General features: G+C 50.4%; 3 protein-coding genes and 1 long non-coding RNA gene across 4 annotated transcripts in view; all 4 read left to right on the forward strand.

Annotated features, from left to right (window-relative positions):
• TAOK2 (TAO kinase 2) overlaps nt 1-4,891 on the forward strand; it is a 35,742-nt gene extending 30,851 nt beyond the window's left edge. Inside the window, exon 20 of the mRNA XM_077314518.1 lies at nt 392-4,891. Within this exon, the coding sequence (XP_077170633.1) occupies nt 392-901 (510 nt within the window). The 3' untranslated portion in view covers nt 902-4,891. The remainder of the gene's footprint in view (nt 1-391) is intronic.
• A 1,676-nt stretch (nt 4,892-6,567) lies between these two features.
• LOC143826626 (uncharacterized) lies at nt 6,568-8,793 on the forward strand. The gene is made up of 4 exons (XM_077315468.1): nt 6,568-6,595; nt 7,228-7,429; nt 8,048-8,234; nt 8,708-8,793. The coding sequence occupies exons 2-4, from the start codon at nt 7,235-7,237 to the stop codon at nt 8,791-8,793; spliced, it is 468 nt and encodes a 155-aa protein (XP_077171583.1). The 5' UTR covers nt 6,568-6,595; nt 7,228-7,234.
• A 70-nt stretch (nt 8,794-8,863) lies between these two features.
• On the forward strand, nt 8,864-11,704 carry LOC143826140 (uncharacterized). The gene is made up of 4 exons (XR_013227009.1): nt 8,864-8,961; nt 9,376-9,453; nt 10,256-10,393; nt 11,500-11,704. It is a non-coding gene; the product is annotated as an uncharacterized LOC143826140 (long non-coding RNA).
• Nucleotides 11,705-14,569: 2,865 nt separating this feature from the next.
• Nucleotides 14,570-21,652, forward strand: CDIPT (CDP-diacylglycerol--inositol 3-phosphatidyltransferase). The gene is made up of 6 exons (XM_077314740.1): nt 14,570-15,060; nt 16,049-16,183; nt 17,011-17,164; nt 17,586-17,667; nt 18,637-18,718; nt 19,245-21,652. The coding sequence occupies exons 1-6, from the start codon at nt 15,018-15,020 to the stop codon at nt 19,394-19,396; spliced, it is 648 nt and encodes a 215-aa protein (XP_077170855.1). The 5' UTR covers nt 14,570-15,017; the 3' UTR covers nt 19,397-21,652.

Here is a 21,652-nt window from a genome sequence, read left to right on the forward strand (position 1 = left end):
TGGCTTTGATCTGCAGCCCCCTTTCTGTTCCAGAAATTTTCATTTCTCTCCCAACTTAGTTTGTCCTAAAACTAAAAGTAAGCCAAAGATTAGGATTCTGATTTGGAGAGCTGGGTTTGATTCCCCACTCCTCCTCCACATGCAGCCAGCTGGGTGACCTTGAACTAGTCACAGTCCTGTTGGAGTTGTTCTCACAGAGCAGTCCCATCAGAACTCTCTCAGCCTCATCTATCTTTACAGGTCAGCGTTTATCTGACGGTGCTCCTTTTGTGAGTTTCTCACACTGCGGGTTAGTGGGCCTGGATTTAGACCCACGAGTCCTTGTTGTTTCACTCCAAAGATGTATTTTTTTTTAACCCCTTGCGTTCTTGTCCCTTCTGTCCCACTCCAGATCGAGGAAGAGATGCTCGCTCTGCAGAATGAGCGCTCCGATCGAATCCGGAGCCTCTTGGAGCGCCAGGCCCGGGAGATCGAGGCTTTCGACTCGGAGAGCATGCGCTTGGGATTCAGCAATATGGCGCTCACCGGCATCCCCGCCGAAGCTTTCAACCAAGGCTACACTGCCCCCCCTCAGCCGTGGCCCTCCCGCCCCGTCCCCCGCAGCGGCTCCCACTGGAGCCACGGTGTCCAGAATACGGCCGGTGCCCCCCACGCGTGGAGGCAGCCGCCCATGTTGGCCCCGCCCCCTTCCGCTTGGCTCCACCCTCCTTCCTCCTCTCCCTCTTCCTCCTCTTCCTCATCGTCATCCGCCCCGGGGGGGCGCTCCAATGTGGTTATGCTGAGGAACAGCCCCCAGCCTTTGCGACGCACAGCTTCTGGCGGCCAGTCGGACCAGGGCATCAGCCGCTCAGCCAGCGTCACCTCCCACATCCTCAATGGGTCGCACTTTTCTTACTCGTGAAGTGATGGGGAAGAGAACAGGGCCGCTTTGCCAGAGGGCATTGGGGGGGGGAATTGGTTGTTGGAAAAGGGGGAGGAAAAGTGGGGGGCTCCTCAAGCGACGGACGAGGGCTGACACTGTGAATCCGGAGCCCCTCAGTCATCATCTGTGGTCCTTGTCTTGCTCCAGCTTGGCAAGCGCAGAGCCACAGAAGATCGGACTGCGGGACTGCGGGAGGTTGAGTTCTTGCCCTCTGGCCTGCAGCTGGCGCGTCCCCCCCAGGTCACGGTTTCCTGTCCCCCTCGCCGCCACATGGAAGGAGACACCAAAGCTGCGGATGGGCCACCGCCGATCGGCTTTTGCATACCCGATCCTGGGCCGTCGCTCCCCCCAGCGTTGCAACAATCTAGACGGAGAGAGACGGCAAACGGAAAAAAAAACAACCCAAAACCGTGAAGATTAAATTTATCTTTCCTCCCCCCTGTTTGTGGCTGAATAATCCCAAGCCCCACTCTTGGGAAAGAGAAGAATCCATTGCTGCAAATCCAGAGTCCTCAGTCGGGCGCAACCGTAGCTCGCGATGGGAGGCAGTAGGATCTGCAGCCGTCAAGAGAGCTTGTTCTTTTCCTCCTACAAAGTGGCTGCTTGAACTGAGTTTAGGCGGAGAGAAACAACAGGCGTAGACCTTGCCTGGCGGGGGAGGGGGGAGCCCAGGATTGCCAACGACGGTGGCCAATCTGTGCATGCCTAGAATTATCAGATTGACCGAGGAAGACGCTGCCCATCCCTTCTACGAGGAGGACGGCGGGGTGTCCGTCCTGCCCAAAGACACAGGCAGAGATTGCAGCGTCCAGTCTGTTTCCAGAACATTCACTACTCCGGGAGCTGTCCTTGCCTCGTCGCCAATCCGTTGGCTAGAGAGGGGGACGTGCAAATGGCCACGGGCTGCTGTGGCCTCTACCTGCATCGCCATGTTTCTGAGAGACGTGGCAAACTCCAGCTCTTGAGACTGTCTCGATACCACTCCCCACCCCTCTGATTAAAAAAAGAAAAGTCCTCACATTCCTCTCATGAACCAGAATGTAGATTTTAAACAATGCCCTTTTTTTCCTGTGTCTTTTTTTGTTTTTTAAGAAAAACATGTTGATTTAAGCCCCTGCCAGCCTAGGGATCTTCTAACGTTACTAACAACCCATACTCCGATGTATTACATCACCTCCTGCAGAAAGACATCCCCTTCCTCTTGTAAACCCTGAAGGGCTTTGAATCACAGCTCCCCCGAGCTAAGGCTTGAATTCAATTTCCTAGCTGCAATCCACCTCTCCAGGAGGCCAGGCCGGTGGAGTTGCCATCTTTTCCCTCATCCTTGGTCCCTCCTCAAAGATTCCTCTGTCTTAGACCGTTTTTCTTTCTTTTTCCTTACCACCCACCGAAAACGGTTTGCTATCCACTCCGTAGACCCAAGGTTCTTTTTTGTTCCACGCAAGAAACTTGCACGGCCCTCAGTTCAGTCTCCGCAGTTCTGGAGAACGGCTTCGTGTATGCAAGACACGGGCATCCAGAGGAATCAAGAATGTCTCTTTAGTTCAGAATTCACATCCATAAGGCGCCATCTTCATTTCATCTCCTTTCTCCATGCATGTTCCTTCCCTGGCTTTTCCCCTCTCCATGCTGTTTCTGGCCGTAATACCCAGTATGAACAAACCCCCAGCTTGCCAAGGGTTTGGGATCAGGGTCAATTTTTTCATAATAAGCCTGCAATTTCAGGGGCCAATTGCTTTCTCTTCTGCCCCTTACTAGTCAATATTTCTGACCTCAAAACGTCTAACGGCTCCCCTCGGCCCTCTACCCCAGAAGCTACCCCTTATCTGTGTTAGGGCCAAGAGTCCCACGAGCAAGTAGAGAACAGTTTGTGAACTGAGATGAAGAATAAAATAAAATACGATCTTGGTTGAGGAAGGAGAAGCTTTAAACACCCATTTCGTCCTTAAAACTTTCCAATTTAGCTTGTGGGCACTGGGTCAAGATTTGGTTTCTGACAAGGGGTGAAAAGGTGGCAGAACAAAGGTTTTTGGAGCGTATGGGAATTTTGGTGGACACAAGCAGTTTCCCCATCTTAACTGGAAATCAAAACTTGTCTTGGGGGCAGGCAAATCAGTCACTCAAAATAGTTTTGAAACCCCCATGGGAAACAAGACTGGATACTTCAAAAGCACTAAGCTGGGTCCCAACAGCCCTCTTCTGCAGAAGGGTAACCTTGGGATTCCATCCATAATGCTTACAGGGGAAGGCGATTTACTTTAAAACCTTGTTTTGGGCTGTGGAATCAGAGATGTATAATTCATTCAGAGTGGGTGCCCAGACTGAAAAAACCTAGAAAGGAATTTTTGGTCTCTGTCATGGGAAGCAAGTTGATTTGTGTTCCTCTGACAGCCGAAAGCAGCCCTGGAGTTAAACAGTTAAAACTCATGAAAGGTAAAAGTATTTCTGGACTGTATCGTTCACTGGAAAATGAGGTGTCAGGTAGCGAATTTCTAGCCTTGTGTCCTATAAATACTTATTTCTTCCCTGAACTAATAGTTTTACATGTACAGGGATTTTTTTCCCCCTTCAGGAAATGCCATGCATTTCCCTGCCTCTTGCCAAGAATTAGGATCTGAAAAGTCACAGAGAAGGACGTCTGCCTCAGACCAAGAGGGAAAAGACAATTTCTTTAAAATGGCAGGTGCGTTCAAGAAGCTGTACAATTTTTCACAGGCAGTTCTTAGGGAAAGAGGGGGAGAAATGTGAAACCAAAGTGTCCCCTCACAAACTGTATTCCTAGCAAGTTTGGGGAATTTGAATAGCTCCAAAATCCATTTTCGGCTCGTGGGAAAGGAGGATCTCCAGTGAAACCAGAGCGGAGGGGGCCAAACAAGGAAACTGGCATGGGGCGTTTCATTCAATCCAAACATTTATTTCAGTAATGGGAGAGTCTAGAGCAGGGGTGGCCCAACTGTGGCTCTCCAGATGTCCATGGACTGCAATTCCCATAAGCCCCTGGGGCTCATGGGAATTGTAGTCCATAGACATCTGGAGAGCTACAGTTGGGCCACCCCTGGGAGACTTGAGGTAGAGAAAGACATGATTCTCTGAGACTTCTTTGGTTTTGGTTTCCATTTGGGGAACTGGAAGCAGTGCTTTTATACTGTAGCAGAGCTGAGGTATCTCATTGTGTCCTCAAACCACCCACCACTACCCCATTAATCCCTTTTCCTCACCAGATTATACTCTCTGTATATTATCCCCCCCCAATACACACACTAAAGGGCAGTGATCGGCAAAATGTTAATGAGACGTCTTAAACTTCTAACAAAAGGAGACTTCTCCCCAAACCCTCGTCCCATTTTCTCCAGTTGCTTTTCTAAATTGAAGAAGGCCACGTGTTTTAAACAAGCTGTGGGGGGGGGGAGGGGGGAGGAAAAATAGGACCTCTTACTTGGAGACGTTCATTTAGTGATATCTGCCTGCCTGGGTTTGGGAAATGGGGTTTGGGGGGGGAGGGTTCGGGCTGGAGGGGCTTGATGTATTATAAGAATACTTTTTTTTTTGTTTTTGAAACAAAAAGAAAAACCTTTCTGTTTTTTGGTGCCATAACTTTCCCCCATGTACAGTTTACCTCTTCCAGTCTTTTTATTTTTGTTTATTTTTTGGCCTCCCCTTCCCCCTTTCCTGTCTCCCTCTGTGTGGGTGATTACAAACTAATGTGAGTGTGTGTATGTGAGTATGTCTTTTTTATATATGAAGAAAAAAATGTTTTGGGGGGGAACTTAGACATATGTGTCCTATGGAATGTATTAGAAAATAAAAACACTTTTTAAAAAAAAAATTGGGGGGCGGGGGAGATTCAGACATCCTTGGGAGAGTCAAAACGTGGGGAGATGGAATTGCTTGTTCTGTAGAAGGTTACCAGTGGGAGAGATTTGGGGGTGGGGCGAGAAATCTTTTAATAAAAATGTTGACTATTACAAAGTTGTGTTCTGTCTGTTTGTGCTTGGGGGGGGGGGATGGCTGGGAACAGCGAGTTATCTCAGGATTGAGATCTTCATGCATGGTCCTAGTCATTGCCTGAAAGCACGTTTCTTTGCCATCTCTGCGCAGTCCCCCATATTCCTACCTGCTATCTTATTTTATTAACCTCTTTTTCTGCCTTCTGAGACTCAAGGCAGCTTCCTAACTAAGAAACGACTGAATTGCATAAAACCCCTGAACAAAAAACACCATTTGCGATAAGAACAAAACATACCATCCTGAGTCAAATAATCTTCAGCTGTCTTAAAGAGCCAAAGTGAGGGGGCAGGTGGATCCCCCACAATTCCATGATTGCAAAGCTGCAAACAAAACAGCTCCTAGCCTGTTCACCCACGCAGGTCAGGAAGATGTATGACACCTGCCCATTTTCCAGTCTTGTTGCTCTTCACAATACATCTGTGAGGTGGGTTAAGCTGGCAGGCCTGAATGTGAGCTGGTAAATTTAATGGCAGAGTAGAGATCTGAATCAGTCTCCTGCCCCCCAAAACATCACATAAGATTCTTTGCAAATAAGTCCCCAGCTTGGTGTCGTGATTAAGGGTGGCGGCCTCTAATCTGGAGAACTGGGTTCAATTTCCCATTCTTCCCCGTGCGGCCAGATAGCTGACCTTGGGCCAGTCACACAGCTGGGGGGTAAACGGTAATGACTGGGGAAGGCACTGGCAAACCACCCTGTATTGAGTCTGCCATGAAAACGCTAGAGGGCATCAACCCTAGGGTCAGACATGACTCAGTGCTTGCACAGGGGATACCTTTACCTTTTACTAAAGCAATTGGGACATTGTAGAGGCTCTTCCAAAAGCACCTGCTGCAGGCCTAAACTCTACGTGAGGGAAAAGTGAACCTCACTCACAGGGACTTAGCTGTCTCAAGTCGTCGCCCGTCTATAAACTTGGAGCAGAGCCTCAGAAGAGATTCTTGATATACAGGAAAGTCCATCCAGAAGCAAATGGTTCATACATTATCGAGGGCTTACACTGTTTCAAAGGTCAAAACTAATTAGGCACCAACGGATGAGCTTTTGGTGTGACGTGCCCTGAGCAGCCGACACCAGTTAGCATGCTAGCAACTACATTCTGAAACCCGCATACTCTCCAGAAATTCCTTTGTTGATCTTCTCATCCCTATCTATGTTTCATCAGTGGGTTTGATTTTCTTAGACCAGGGCTCTTGGATTTTCGGGGCTGTAAGGAAGTGTTCTTGGCCCTAGCAGTACCTTGGATCCAAGTGCCTCCTGTTCGTATTTAAATACGTGTTGGTTTTCAGTTACCTGAAAAATTACGGCGGAGTGCTGGAGAGACATTAAACAGTTCGGCTTTCATTGACATCTTTTCCTCCTCTTTGCAAAGCACCATGTTCCCCACACACAAGCATCAGGTCCTGCGGATCTGCCCTCTTCTGCGGCTCTCAAACATTCAGCCCTCTTGCATTACAAGAAATTCCATCGCCTAGCAACTGGGATCCTGGAAGCATTCCCATGGCAACTGCATCCTCCGGCAGTTGACTACTAAGAGCATCTTGGTTGCATCTCGGCCTACAGTAGAGGGGTGACGGTTTGTATCCAGGGGAGGCAGAGGGGCCTGTCAACAATGAGGCTGGAGAGGGGGGCCGGGGGGGGTCTTCTTTTGCTAGGCATATCCTCCCGTAAGCCACCTTGTGACTATCTTCTCTTACTATCCCTTGAGTTATTTCCAGAACACATTCAGCTTGGACTTCCCTTTTGAAACACGATCTTGAGAAACTAGCTAAGGACCGAACAGTTTTATATCTTGTTGAAACTGGAGCCGTGCTTCTATATTTTTGATGGTTCTGAGAATCAGAAAGCATGGGCCTCCTTGTTTTTAAGGCTCAAGGGCCTTATGTTTTAGTGCATGCAGCAGTATATACGTGGGGCTTCTCAAGAGGGTGCCATCCCTCCCAATACTACGGTTACCAACCTCTAGGAGGGGCCTTGAGACCTCCCAGAGTAATGGCTGATGGTTTTCGATCTACGTCCATCATGCTGCTCTGTTTAGCTTCCAGGGCTAACTATATGGGTTTGACAATGTCAAGGCACTTTGTGCATGCTCAGAAGCACTGTCCACTTCAGCCCACTTGAAGGCGTGCAGGAAAAAACATGCCACAGTCCCTTGTGAGAATTATTCAGGCGTCGCCATTCAAGCGCTATTTTCCGAAATAGACTCTGCAATTGGAAGGCTCTTGGTCCAGCTCTGCTTCCCCTCCGCCCAATTTTATCTTTATGCAGAATCCATCTTTGTTTCCTCTCTCTTTCTTAGTCCCAAAATGGAGGACAGCTCTGAATCTCCCGACAACCCTTCCCATCCCTTCCTATCCGACAACCCTTCCCATCCGGACAAGCCTGCCCCAGCATGCATCACGCCCAGGATATCAGAAGGCACGGCACAGTTCCTCGTGAACACCATCGCGGGCACAGCCAAAATGGTCCAGGTGGCTGTTGAAGCACATAAGGCCGCACAGGTACTTCCCGGGCCATAAATCGGGTAATGAACAGAGTGAATGAAGGGAAATATTCTGAGCCTTGAAACAGTGAGGTGGCTTTCTGATATTAAGAGTGGTAACAGAAACAACGCTTCCCCCACCCCTGAAGACTAGTCCTCAGCTCATCTCCCGACTACAGAGATCTCCCGGAAGAAAGACCTCTGAAGAGCTACAGTTTGGCCACTCCTGCTGTAGGGTATCCACAGGGCAGCAACGGGGATGGCTATAAGCATGGTCTGTCCTAGGAGGAGGAGGAGGACGAGGAATTGGTTGTTATATGCCATTTTTCTCTACCCAAAGGAGTCTCAGAGCGGCTTACATTCGCCTTCCCTTTCCTCTCCCCACAACAGACACCCTGTGAGGGAGGTGAGGCTTGGTCAAAACAGCACTATCAGGACTGTGACTAGCCCAAGGTCCCCCAGCTGGCTGCATCTGGAGGAGCGGGGAATCAAACCCGGCTAGCCGGATTAGAAGCCGCCGCTGTTAACCACGACGCCAAGCTGAACGCAGCAGCTTTCTCGTGTACGATACCAGCTTGCACGTAGGACTCCAAGCCAGGGGAGGTTGTGTGATGTTATTTCCTGCCTTCTTCTTCAGCTGGCTTGTTTCCAGGCGGAGCAATCGTTGGGCCAGGCCCAGCTGAGCTACATAGCGGCACGAGCGTTGTGCGAGAGGCTCCTGGGACTGCTGAGTCTCCCTGACTATCAGGGGCTCTTTCAACACATGTCACATCCCCCCATGCCCTATTCCGAATTCTGCACCATCGTCCGTCGTACAGAAAGCGGTAAGCAACTTAGCCTCCCTGCCTTCCTTCTACAGAAAAGTACCGCCTTTCCCTGAGTTTGTTGAACGCAAGACATTGCCTTGAGCTGAATCAGACCCCCGGTCAGGGTTGTCTACCCAGATCTCCGGGGTCTCAGGCAGAGGCCTTTCACATCAACTACCGCCTGAGAAGGGTCTATTCCTGCCTCAAGCCACTTCCTGTCTCCCCCCCCCCGCCTGTTAACGCAGATGGTGATGTCACTTCCAGTGACATATTTGGGGGCGTGGCCAGCTGACATCCCTTCCAGGGCTCCTCGAAGCCTGGAAATTTATTGAAGGGTCTCCTCCATGGTCAAAAGGTGGAAAAGGATGGACTAAGCTAACCAGCTGGTTCATATCCCCTTGGCGATTGTCCACTTAGTCTCGCCCATTTCTACCTGTTTCTTCTCGGTCATGGCTGCTGGACTCTTAAACTAACCTATGGTCGCATTGCAGCCCTTCTGCACCCCGTCCTGGAGTGGAAGCCAGGATCCTCGGCTCGGAGGGATCTCAGCCCCAGCTCCGAATGCAGTTGCCCGTGAGTGATCCGGAGAAGAAAGGGATGGAGCTGGTTGAGGTCATCTTGAGCTCCACTTTGTCCCTTCTGATCTCTTGCCCTCTTTTTTTCCAGGCCAGACACGTCAGAGGACAGTTTTCTAGGGGGGGGTCATGAATTGCGCTTATTTCGCTCCCCAGGCGTCAGTGAAACGGTGAGTGAATATGGGAAGAGTCATTATCCCGGAAGCCATATAAGGTGATCAGCCTCCAGGTAGCAGCCGGGGATCGCTCGCTATTACACCTGATCTCCAGGTGACAGAGGTCAGTTCACCTGGAGAAAACCGTCACCTTGGAAGGTGAACTCTACGGCGTTGGACCTTGCGGAATATCCCTCATCTCCCCAAACACCACCAGGGAAGGGAAGGGTGCTTAACAAGGTAGAATACCCTAGAATCTAGTTAACCGATCTTTGCAACTTGGAGATAAACTGTCCCCACTTGGTGGTTGGCCAACCCTTTAAGGGGGCCAGAAGCTCCCTGCATGCTAGACATCCCAGAATATGGTGGCAAAGGGGGAGGCACATCTCTGCCACTCAACCCATCTTTCTCTTTTATCCCCCCCCATAGCAGGATGAGGATGTGACTGACGAAGAGGAGAGCCGGTCTCTGCAGATTCGAGGGCGAAACCCCTCACGCCACAAACAGGTATGTGTCCACCGCCCCAACTAGACAGTTAATTTCCCCTTAGATTATGCAGCGGGGTGGGGGAGGCATGTTCATGGTTACCTTGCTTTCCATGGGTGGAAAGAGCAGCTGCATCAAATCCTTGTAATTTTTTAAAACTTAGTTGCGAACTGTTTTGACTCTCTTTCCCTACCAGCTTTGGACTTTAGTATTTGGATGGAGACCTCCAGGGCCTGGGCAGTGACGCAGAGGCAGGGAATGGCAAACCGCCAAAATGTCCCCCGTCTTGAAAACCCTACTGGGGCCCCATGAGTTAGCTGTGATTTGAGGGCCAAAACCAAAATTATGACAGATGTTAACATGGCAAGACCTGGGAGAGGCATTCTCACGCTGCGTAGAAGCAAAAAGGGAAATGTCTTTTTAAAGAAGTTACTTGCTGATGTACCAGTGGGCACTGTCTAAAGCAGGGGTGGCCAAACTGTGGCTCTCCAGATGTCCATGGACTACAATGCCCATGAGCCCCTGCTAGCAGGCCCTGTGGAAGTATTTTGCAGGCCCTGCAGAACTACGATAGCTCAAACAGGGCCCAGATCTCTTCAAGGTGTTGCCAAGGTTTAATGGTATTAATGTTTACACAGTAACTTCTGCGCTGCTTGTGTTTTTGTTACCTGTCTCCTGTGGCTCGGTTTATGCTTTGTTCTACTGGATGACAGCTCCAGTTCGTACGACTGAGTGCTGAGCCCTAAAGGGTCTGCTGCCGCCACTCCTGTAACCCCTTCCAAAGCTCTGTGGCTCCTATTCCTTCTCTTCTCCCCCCCCCCAGGTGGAGACGGTTCTTCTGGAGGATCAGATGGGGGGCACGTACGTGACCCAGCGTCGCCGCTCGCCCAGGCGGTCCCCCTCCGCTGGCATGGAGGGACTTTCCCCGCTAGTGTCGGAGAAGGACCTCAGCACGATTCAGGTACCAAGCAACCAGCCTCAGGAAGCCAGGGATGGAGGGACAGGAGGCAGCGGGAGGAGGGAGGTCTGTGGCTGCAAGCACACTACCCGGCACCAGTCAACTGGGACAGGCTTTCCCTAGTGGGGACCAGAAAACAAAGAGTGTAGGGGTCTGCAAGGCTGAGGGAGGAAAAATATCTGAGCCAGGGGATCCGTCATTCTGCGGTCCAGGCAAGAATAGTTGGGGAATGTTCTCCCGCTGCAGTTAGGTCAGCCAGTTGCAGAACTCTTCCTCTGGCCCAGCCGGCATCAAGAATCACTTGTGAGCAGAGAAGAAAAGGCTCCCTAAAGTCTCTGAAGGCTGCCAAGGCATCCCGAGGCCAGAATTTATACCTCCCACAGCCCTTTTGCACCTCTCAGAAACAGGAAGAGAAAACTTTAAATGTTTGCAAATTGCCAAGGGACAGAAGCTGCAATGGTCACCTTCGTTGGTGGAGCATGCAGGTGACTCTGGAGCGTAAATAAAACCCTTTTCCCAGCAATGGGTTCTGGAGAAGCAGAAGCTTGCTGGGTGACCTTGAGGCAGATACACACATTCAACCTAACACACCTTGCAGGGTTGTTGTTGGGAGGCTAAAATGGAGCCGGGGAGAAAGTCGGAAGCCACTCTGGTTCCCCATGGGGGAGAAAAGTGGGTTTTAAATGAAGTAAGTACAAAAATAAATGATAGAATCATAGAACCCTAAAGTTGGAAGGGACCTCCAGGGTCATCTAGTCCAACCTCCGGTAGAACGTGGGAAATTCAAAATTATCTGCCCAGTGACCTGAATTCCATGCCCAGGTGAGGTGAATGTATGCAAAAGAGCAATAGCCTTTTTGACCTCCCACTGAGGAGCAGTCCCCCTTCAGCCTCACACTTTTTGCATGCCTTGCCCTGCATCTGAGCCACCAGGAAGGGCGGCATATAAATATATAATAAATAAATAAATAAATCTCCATAGTCGTTTTTACAAAGGCAACAACAACAACATGAAACAAGAAAGAAAGTACGTTTGGACATCAAACTGGGGGAAGGGGGGCTTTGGGGCTGTGCCCAGCTTCTCACTTCCTCCCCTCCCTGCCCCGCAGCCCCTGATCTGCTGCCCCTCCCGCCAAGGCGGGTCAGGCAAGTTCCTGAGCAAGGTGACCCGGCGGAAAGACCAGCCTCGGCGAGAGAATTCGGACAGTGACACTGACCAGTCGGAATACTCGGCTAAGGACACTGTATAACCTTGACCCTTCCCCTCAGCACCACTGTATTCCCACAGCGTAATAATAAAGACATGGCTTAAAACCCGCTCCTCTATCAACCCCAACCCCCATGTCCTCAATGGCTGGACAGGAGGGAGGATTGTGAACCAACAGAGAACCTCAGGAGGAAGGGCCTAGGGGGAGACACATCAAACCAGAGGCCCCTGCTGGCAAAGTACGGATGAGGGGCATGGCCACGCCAGATGAGACCCCATGCCTGGAAGGGCCGTGAGCGCATCAGCTTCACGAGGACGACCGTGTCATCAAGGACAATGGTCTTCCCTCCTCCCTTGTGGTTGATCCCTTGCACCGTAGTAAACAGAGTCAATGTGATGCTGGATGTATTGGTTTCTAACAAATGGCAAATTGGGGCCCTGCCCTTCCACGTGGGGTAGGCGATGAGCTGAGGCCCAGCTGGGAGGAACTGTCAGAGGAGGGGGGAAGACCCCAGCACTGCTCTGGTTGCATCCTGAGTCCAGCAGCGGGCCAGCAAGTCAACAGAAGAGCACCCCGTCCAGCTTAAGCGGGTCACACAGTAGTGGGAGGGCCCTGCTGAGGGCCAGCCACTGCCCACCCACAGAATCACTTGGAGTTGAGTTCTGTGCTTTGGCCTCATGGGGGTCTCCCTGCATCGGGCTCATCTAGAAGTCTCACCGTCCTCCACGTGGTTTGTGGCATGCACATGGATCTCGAGATCACTGGGCTGCTGGCATTGAGGGCGGACTATGGAGACCCAAGGTTGAGGGTTGCCCCCTTCCCCTGGAAGTAACATCAGTATGCCACCATGGACACTCCGGCATCTTAAATGCCACTGGTCACAGGCCAACATCACTTCCGGGTGCACAGTGACCTCAGTACATTTGCTGATGTAACCCCCACCCACACACCACTAGTGGCAGGGAACGGCCTGCTGGGTAAACCTAGGGTAGGCACATGGGGGTGTCCATAGGAGAGGGACTCGAGTGGGGTAGGACTAGGCTCTGGCGGAAGGTGATTTCCTGGGAAGGCAATGCAATGGCCTGCTTCCAGGGAGTGGACGTATGGTGAAATAAAACGGGATAATTTATATTGATGGCTAAACTAAGGAGCTTAATACACTGAGAACCGGCAGAAGCATTTGCAGAACGTTTGGCAAACTGAATTAACATTGTTTTATATCATCATAAACACTGATAAAAAGCAATTCGAATTTTTTTTGCTGACATTCTATGATATAATTCCACGTTTGAGCCACCGTAAGTCTTGCTACTGCTGTTGAATAGAAGAAAAACTCCTTCCTTTGCTTTGGTAGATCTCTCGGAATAAAGCTTAATAAGGTGTATTTAGCACCTATCGGACATTTATATTTCAACATTTTTTGCAACTAAGTTTTATTCCAGGTGTGAGCTTTCGAGGGCATTGTCTGAGGTAGCATGCACTGCACGTGAAAGCACACACCTGGAGTAAAACTTGATGGGGCTTCATGGTGCCATTGGATCCAGTTTTGTTCTGCTCCTTCAGACCAACAGGGCTACCCACCTGAATCTAAATTTAAAATTTAAATTTTTAAACTGTCTGCAGATGACATGCTGATTAAAAACAAAAACAATTATAACAGCATAGTCCTGAGGGCCGCCGAGGCAGGGAGAGCAGCCAGCCAGCCACAGGCATGACAGCAGCGCCTCTAGTCCGGGCTTCTAAATGGAGCCAGCATGGCTGATGAACCTGGGCAGATTTGTGAGTGGGTGGGCAGGAAGGGGTATGCCACTGTTGTCTCCTGTGGCCCTTCCTTGCATACCCAGGGAATTGCTGATTGCCACTTGTGGAATGGTAGGTGAATTTCCTCCAAGCCAGGCTGGATTCTGGAGATTATTGGCCTGTGGGGGGATCACTTGGGCACGGAATTGGGGTCACTGTGAGTGGGCAGGTAGTTGTGAGTCCCTGCATTGTGCAGGGGGTTGGACTAGATGACCCTGGCAATCCCTTCCAACTCTATGATTCTATGATTCTATGAGTGTCAATGCCCCCAGCACAGTTCCACATACCACAGTGTTTTTTAAAAAATATAATATTACAGGCCTCTTGTGGCACAGAGTGGTAAGGCAGCAGACATGCAGTCTGAAAGCTCTGCCCATGAGGCTGGGAGTTTGATCCCAGCAGCCGGCTCAAGGTTGACTCAGCCTTCCATCCTTCCGAGGTCAGTAAAATGAGTACCCAGCTTGCTGGGGGGTAAATGGTAATGACTGGGGAAGGCACTGGCAAACCCCCGTATTGAGTGTGCCATGAAAACGCTAGAGGGCGTCACCCCAAGGGTCAGACATGACTCGGTGCTTGCACAGGGGATACCTTTACCTTTTATTGTTGTTGTTATGTGCGAAGTCGTGTCCGACCCATCGCGACCCCATGGACAATGATCCTCCAGGCCTTCCTGTCCTCCCTTTACCTTTACCTTTATAATATATTATTTATTGTAATAATTTATTATAATGATTTATTATATTAGGATATTATAACTTATTACAATAATTTATTATAATAAGATATAGATAGATAGATAGATAGATAGATAGATAGATAGATAGATAGATAGATAGATAGATAGATAGATAGAATTTCTGGGCCTGTCTCTGTCCTCGTTTAATTTGGGAAATGTCATCCTGGCTCCCAATTGGCTAACAGGATTATTCGGATTGGTTCAAAAGAGAAGAGGCGGGACCAAAACAACGCCTGCCGTGATGCAGCCTATCAATAGCGGCCCTCCCTCAGGCTTCCGCTCCTCCTACTAGCAGGGCTTCTCTAGCCTCAGTCCTCCGAGAGCTCTATGAGCAAGATAGAAAAGGAAGAAGCCTCTCTAGTTCGAAGCCTCGGGCTCCTCTATGGTTGGGCTAAACCAAAAGTGAAAGTAGAAGGGAAAGGTCTTTTTCGGGAAATGGCTGCCGGGGAGAGGGAAAGGGCGGAGTGCAAAGGACAGAAACATGCGGGGAGGCGGATTGCATAGGACGAGAAGGGGTGATCAGCTTATCGTGGCGGCGTTCCATTCCGCTTCTTATATTAAAAACAAAAAAGGTTCCCCCCTCTTTTTCCTTTGGTACGATCCAGTCCCGGGGAGAGCCTGGAATTCTAAGCGCTTTTGAAGCGGCCGCTTTTGCAACCCGCGAAGAGCCGCTGAAGCTTGCCGAGCGGGGTGCAATCGGGGGGGAAGAGAGCGCGGGCTCCGGGAGGGGCAGGGGGGTCCCGGGTGTTGCTGGCGGGCGGACAGGCAGGAGTCCGGCGCGGGGGTCGCTGCAGGGGGCTCGTGCACCGTCTAACTCTCGCCTCGGGGCTCCCGGGCCGGGCAGGACACGCAGGACGGCTCGGATCCCCGTGCAGCCGCCGAGATGAAGCAAGAGAACATCTTCCTCTTCGTCCCCAACCTCATCGGTACGTTAGTGGGGCGGGCTGGGCTCGCTGAGGCTCCCGGCTTCACTGGAGAAGACCTCCAGGCGCTTTCGGTTGCATTTGGGGGGGGGGGGGGGTGGCTCCCGAGCAGACGCGGCCAGAGCTGTTTGAAAGGGCGCTTGCTGGGGGCTGCCTCTTTGCAAGCTGAGTGGGTGGGGGTTAACGTGTTGCTTCTGGAAAGGGGCTTCTGGATCGCTGCTGCCTTCGTGCCTCAGTTGTCGGCTTCCTCAGTAGGGATGCCAGCCTCCAGGGTGGAGCTGGGGATCCCCAGGAATTGCAAGTCCTCTCCAGGGGACGGGGATCAGTTCCCCCTGGAAGAAAGGGCTGCTTTGGGGGGGGGGGGGTCCGTAGCTTTGTGCTTCACTGAGGTCCTTCCCTGACCGAAATCCTGCCCACTCCCGGCTGCTTCCCCCCCCCAAAAAAAAAATTCTCCAGGTATTTCCCAACCCAGAGCTGGCAATCTGATTCCCCTTCCCATCTAATCATCTAATCCCACTGGGCAGAGTTCCCATAGACATCTGGAGAGCCACAGTTTGGCCACCCCTGGCCTTGAGGGACTCTCTGCTTGGGGCATCTGTGGTTAAGGAGCACTTTGCCCCTTTTCTCCAGCACCACATGCAGAAAGTAGAAATGCAGGCCACAGTTTTAATTTCAGTTTCATGGAGGCACAGTACAAGAGTCCTATTCTAATCAAGCAGCCCATAAGAAACCAAGAAGATTTCCAGGGTGTGAATTTTCAAAGCTCCCTTTGCCAAAGACCTGACAACGCACTTTACAGAGGGAGCCTGGAATTGCAGAAGCTTCCGCCCTTAAAACCTTGTTGGTCTCTAAAGCTGTATGCCTCCTGGCTGGAAAACAAGGGGGTGTGGCCTTTGGGGAAGATGGGGAGCCGCTGAGAACCGGGAAAGGGCTGGAATTTGGAATGAAGTGTTCCAGGATGTGGTTTTCTCCATCCCCATCTCCCTTGCAGGTTACGCCCGCATTATCTTCGCGTTTGTCGCTTTCTATTTCATGCCAACGTCCCACTTGACGGCATCTTTCTTCTACCTGCTTAGTGGTTTCCTTGATGCCTTCGATGGCCACGCAGCACGGATGCTTAACCAAGGTAGGCTGCTTCAGGCTCCAGCCTGTTCTGTGGCAGACAGGAACCTTCTTCCGGGGATCTGGAATGCATTTGCCATCGTTGGACAGCCCGGTTTTTCTTGAATTTATTTTAAGAACTGCCAGGATATGGTGGTTGGACAGGTGTGAGCCGCAGATGCAGGGCTGTGAATTCGCCTGTGAACTCGCTTGGGTGCCTCTAGGCAAGCAAATTAACCCTTGGCTTCCCTCTCTTCCCTTTCAAGCCTGTCAGCTGGAGATGCTGCTTCAGGGCTCTTTGCAGAGGAGTTTGAATGTGTAGGACGGGGTGGCCAGACTGTGACTCCCCAGATGTCCATGGACTATAATTCCCAGGAGCCCCTGCCAGCACAGTCTGGCATTCAATAATGTCCTACACCCCCTGATGTAGGACATTCACCTCTGTGCCCTCTCTTCATGTAGTAAGATACAGCCGAATAATTTTACCCACTTATTTCATTGCTGTTTCTAGGCTTTCTCTTTCTAATTAGCGGTTTCTCGGTGGAACAGGCTTCCTCGGGAGGTGGTGGGTTCTCCATCTTTGGAAATTTTTAAACGGAGGCTGGATAGCCATCTGATGGAGAGGCTGATTCTGTGAAGGCTCAAGGGAGTGGCAGGTGACAGTGGATGAGGAAGAGGGTTGTGAGTGTCTTGCACAGTGCAGGGGGTTGGACTAGATGACCCAGGAGGTCCCTTCCAACTCTAGGATTCTTTGATAATGCTTAATTTCTGGATCTTGTTTTTCCAAAAGTACATTTGGAAGTTCTGCCTCCGTTGCCTGTTTTCTTTCCTAATGCATGATGTTCCTCCTAGGCACCCGCTTTGGCGCCATGCTGGACATGCTGACTGACCGCTGTGCCACCATGTGTCTGTTGGTGAACCTGGCTATGCTGTACCCTGAATCTGCCCTCTGGTTTCAGCTCAGCATGAGCCTCGATGTGGCCTCCCATTGGCTCCACCTGCACAGGTATCAAATGAGAGAGAAGAATGTGGTAGAAAAGATTACTCTTGAGAGTTCTTTATTGCCAGAGCTCTTTGTCATCTGAGAATCCGGCTCTTGGTAGTTCAGCCCTGAGAACTCTTGGCCTTCAGGGTTAGCTTACAATTGTGAATTCATTCTGAAATGAAGACAAAACAAAACACATGGTACAGTCCTCTTGGGCTTTCGTTTTTCTTGGTAAAATGCTTTGAATGTTTTTAGAAGAGCATACAGAGGCCGGATGGAAGCGCCCTGTAAGGGCTTCTTGAGGAGCAAACAGAAGGGGAAATTTAGTGGGGGGAATCAAAAGGAGAGAAATCCAGATTTCCAAAATGGAAAGGGGATTTGGTATGTGGTCAGACTGGGCACTCCGAATTTCTGCTTCAGCTCCTTCCTTTGCTTCTTGCAGCACGGTGGTGAAAGGCGGTGAGAGTCATAAGAGCATTGATTTATCAGGGAACCGAATCCTCCGGATATATTACAGCTCCCGGGTGAGTTCTGCTGGAACGTTTCCCACTTTCCCTCCTCTGTCCCATTATGCATCTCCAGTCTCTCCTTGTGACCCCTTTCACAAGGTAACCATCCTCTAGGGAATCTCATAAGTAACCCTTACAAGATCCCCTAGAGCAGTGATTCCCAAAGTGGGCGCTACTGCCCCCTGGTGGGTGCTGCAGCGATCCAGGGGGGTGGCGATGGGCCACAGGTGCATTTGGAAACGATGAATAACTATTAAAATTTTAAAAAATTAATTTCCAGGGGGCACTGAATAATATTTTTTCTGGAAAGGGGGCGGTAGGTCAGATAAGTTTGGGAACCACTGCCCTAGAGGATGGTTACCTTGTTGGACCTTTGATATTAGTAGACCCAAGATATAGGTCTTAAAATATTAAGGTTGCTTGCTGAAGACTAACTTTGTTAGTATCCTTGTAAAAACCAATGTAAAGAAATACTACACTATGTCGATCAGTTCACTGATGAAGTAAAAACGAAAACGGGGCTGTTGTACCCAGGAACTTGTTCTGCTTATAACAGTTTATATACAGTTTTTGACATCTGTATTATTCTATATTTTAAAAATTAGCACCCCCCCCCCAAAAAAAAGTCAATGCTGTTAATAACTTGACCTGTGCCAGCAGCCCTGTGAAAAAATCTCATTGCTGGTAGCTTCAACAAGAAGAGATGTAGGAGACTCACACTGTCTGGGTGTTCCATTACTTAGGGGTGACCACCAAGAATTTTCTGCTTCAGGTCGCTGCTTACTTGACTTCCAAGCACGTTGGCCCAGACGGGACAATGCCTCCTGCAGGCCATGGGTGGGAGAGGCAGTGGGGGAATGCTTCAAACCGCACACTTGGCGTCCTTTCTTGTGCCCACACAGAATCTCGGCCCCAGTCGGTTCCCTCCTGCTCCTTTTTCTCAGCCCGGTTTGCGTGACGAGTTCTTTTCCCTCTTTCCTCCAGCCCGTCCTCTTCATCATGTGTGCTGGCAATGAGCTCTTTTACTGTATGCTGTATTTGCTGTGCTTTGGGGAAGGACCAGAAAGTGAGTACGCCGAGAGGAGGTGGGTTGATAACGCAGGGCAGGCGAAGGGTGGGAATCATCTGCCTCTCAGAAGAAAAGAAGAAGAGACCTGCCGGATCAGACCAGTGGTCCCATCGAGTCCACCATCCTGTGCCATAAGGGCCAGCAACAGGGCATAGAGGCCAAGGCCTTGCCCTGATTCAGGGGTTTGCTGCCTTTAAATACGGAGATTGCGGAATATCTTTGGGAAGTAAAACTGTAAACATCCACCCAAGGCTTCTCCCCTTCCCTTCCCCTCCAGGTCTGTCATTGGCCATTTTGGGAGGGGGTGGAGCTGGCAGACACAATCGCACATGGTCCTATCACCTGAGAAGTGTTTAAGAAATTTTTAAAAAATTAAAAATTAATTAACTCCCACCCATTCGGGAAAGCATTCCAGGGCTGTCAAGAAACCCGGGCTGAAAAAGTCTGATCTAGACAGAGGCGGTAGAACGTTGGCCAATTTCATCTTTCTTTTTTGTGTGTTTGTTTTCTCCGCACCTTCCAGTCCTGCCGGGACCTGTGGGTCTCTATCGCCTGGTGCTTTGGGTTTCCGCCCCCATCGCCGTCACCAAAAGCCTCATCAGCCTCGTCCACTTGATCAGTGCCTCGTACAACATGGCCGCCTTGGATGCTGCGGAACGCGCCAAGAAGGAGTAGCCGTTTAAAGGTGGCGGTGCCAGAGGGATAGAGCACGGTTTTCTCTTCGGCTTCCACTGGGACCAGCTGCCAATCCTCCCCAAGCCAGGTTGAGGTTTTGCCTCAGATCAGCCACTCCTGTTTTGCTGCTTGGCCCAACGCCTCCCATTCTCCCCCAAAAAATCCTCACCCAGCCCCTCCCTCAATGATGCTTTATGAGGTGATGGGATGGATCCTGTTCTTCATGGCTGCTTCTTTCATTTCCACGATGCTGCGTCCTCTCCAGGTCATCAGCCAATGGGGAGGACTTTATCTCAGCCATGGGCTGATGGGAGAGGAATCTGAGCCGCCATTTTGCGAGCAGCTAAATTAAAGGCTCTCTGGGCCTTGTGGTTTCATTCCTGACGCACCACGGGTGTGTCTTCCACTGGCGGAGCAAAACCCACATGTAAAAGTAGCCTTGTTGATCCCCTGCCTTGTTAAATGTTTTCCAGGAACATTTGGAGGTTACCCTTCAAGCCAGAAGGGATATCTTTCCAAGAATTCTCCCAAATATATCTGGACCTAGGCAGGTAATGGATCAGCCATTTACTTTTGAATATCCTAACGAGAGCTAGAAAATTAATATTGGACACCTCGAGGAGCTGGACTTACTTGTGGCTTCCTCACGAAGTCCCATATCCCGCAGCGCACTATCCTAGGATTATATCTGGCGGCTCAGCTTAATCACTGGGCCGCCATTTTGAATGAGCACCCTAGACGGGGCTCGCTCACAGTCTTTTCTGCACCACTGAAATGCTGCTGCAAAAATGCTTGACGTTCAGGGGCCGTGTGGAAGCAACTACTTGGGGTTTGACTCCTGATCCCCAGTCCTCCCCACAATGCTGTGTTTTATTACCTTGTTTGCCACCTTTGCTCCTGCTTATGGCACAGCCAAGGGATTCTTTGACAGAGCGGGGAAGAAACCATTTTGGGGTGGTGGTACGGAGTCTTATCCTAGCGACTTCGCCGCCCTTCCCATAAGTCTATTCCCAATTTCAGGCAGACCGTGGTTGAAAAGTGCTGATTCCCTCAACCAAGTCCCCCTTAATCATGTGTTTACACTTCCTGAGGTATGCGCAAGGACTCCGTTGTGGGGTAAATGATGGCGGTTGTTGGCAGCCATCTTGTTTACTGTAGTTCCCTCCCATTCGCTGTTGAAGTGATGCTTTGCCTGCCCTGAAACTTGTCCGGATGTGGCTCACCTTTCGGTTTATCTTATTTGTGTTCTGTGGGTATCTAAGCTCAGGCTCCTTCTGAGGAAAGACAACCCCTGGAGCTTTTGCAGGCAGGGCGACTCGTCACCCGTGACCTCACTTCCAGGTGCATGACGGGAAGTGGCATCCCATGTTTACCACTTCTGTTTTTGCGGCCCAGTTTCGGACCCCCAGTTTCTCCTGCTGCGTTGGGCAGCAGATATGGAGGCTGGGGGCCTGGCAGGAGTTAGGCTATCCACCTTCTCCAGATGTCCATGGACTATAATTCCCATTAGCCTCTGTCAGCACATGTGGCTCATGGGAATTACAGTTCATGGACATCTAGGGAGCCACAGTTTGGACACCCTTGCCTTCCCAGAGATGGAAGGGATTCTAGGCTTGAACTCCTAGGACCCTTTACTTCTCCCCAATCATTTAGGTAGTAGCTTAAGTTGCCATATTGTCTCAGAGGCTTCCTTCCCTGTCTGGTCCTCCTTTTACCCATTATGGCTAGGTTTACAGTGACACGGTGGCCATCTTGGATCTACCCATGCTCTTTGAATTCCTCCACCTGCCCCCCCACAGTATTGGCCATTTGTCAGTGGGAAAGAAGAACGGACAGTGAGACCAGGTTTGGGCAGCCGTGTTGGAAGAGGCAGGTTTGGGGGCATTTAAGGGCAGCCATACTGAAGGAATCGTCCTTGTACATTGAGCCAAATGAGTTGTAGGTGCCACAAATTACCCTCAGCTTGAAGAGGGGTTGGGGTGAGGGTGGGACCATACCTGTCTAGCTGGGTTATTTTATTTGTCCTTGCTTCCCTTGAATTAACCCGACCTGCTCCTTGAGTGGGACAGGGCAGTGGGGCGGCAGTGTTCCCTTGTAACACCTTCGCAATATCACTGCCACAGCCTCACCACCCCCAAATCATATGTGATTTGTATGTGTTTTTCATATATAAAGAAGGCTTTGTGCAATAAGAAGCTACTCTCTGTCTCTCAAGAGGGAGAGTTGCTAGAAATAAAAACTGTGTGATGACCTGTG

Source organism: Paroedura picta, chromosome 16 (genome assembly GCF_049243985.1).
Source record: "Paroedura picta isolate Pp20150507F chromosome 16, Ppicta_v3.0, whole genome shotgun sequence".
In the NCBI taxonomy this organism is placed as follows: domain Eukaryota; kingdom Metazoa; phylum Chordata; class Lepidosauria; order Squamata; family Gekkonidae; genus Paroedura; species Paroedura picta.

What these genes read in the sequence shown, in the direction of transcription:
- CDIPT (XM_077314740.1), top strand. Translation starts at nt 15,018, where the DNA reads ATGAAGCAAGAGAACATCTTCCTCTTCGTCCCCAACCTCATCG. An exon ending in AGCACGGATGCTTAACCAAG is followed by an intron (nt 16,184 to 17,010) that starts GTAGGCTGCTTC and finishes TGTTCCTCCTAG; the next exon opens with GCACCCGCTTTGGCGCCATG. An exon ending in CATTGGCTCCACCTGCACAG is followed by an intron (nt 17,165 to 17,585) that starts GTATCAAATGAG and finishes TGCTTCTTGCAG; the next exon opens with CACGGTGGTGAAAGGCGGTG.
- LOC143826626 (XM_077315468.1), top strand. Translation starts at nt 7,235, where the DNA reads ATGGAGGACAGCTCTGAATCTCCCGACAACCCTTCCCATCCCTTCCTA. An exon ending in AAGCACATAAGGCCGCACAG is followed by an intron (nt 7,430 to 8,047) that starts GTACTTCCCGGG and finishes CTTCTTCTTCAG; the next exon opens with CTGGCTTGTTTCCAGGCGGA. An exon ending in CGTCCGTCGTACAGAAAGCG is followed by an intron (nt 8,235 to 8,707) that starts GTAAGCAACTTA and finishes GTCGCATTGCAG; the next exon opens with CCCTTCTGCACCCCGTCCTG.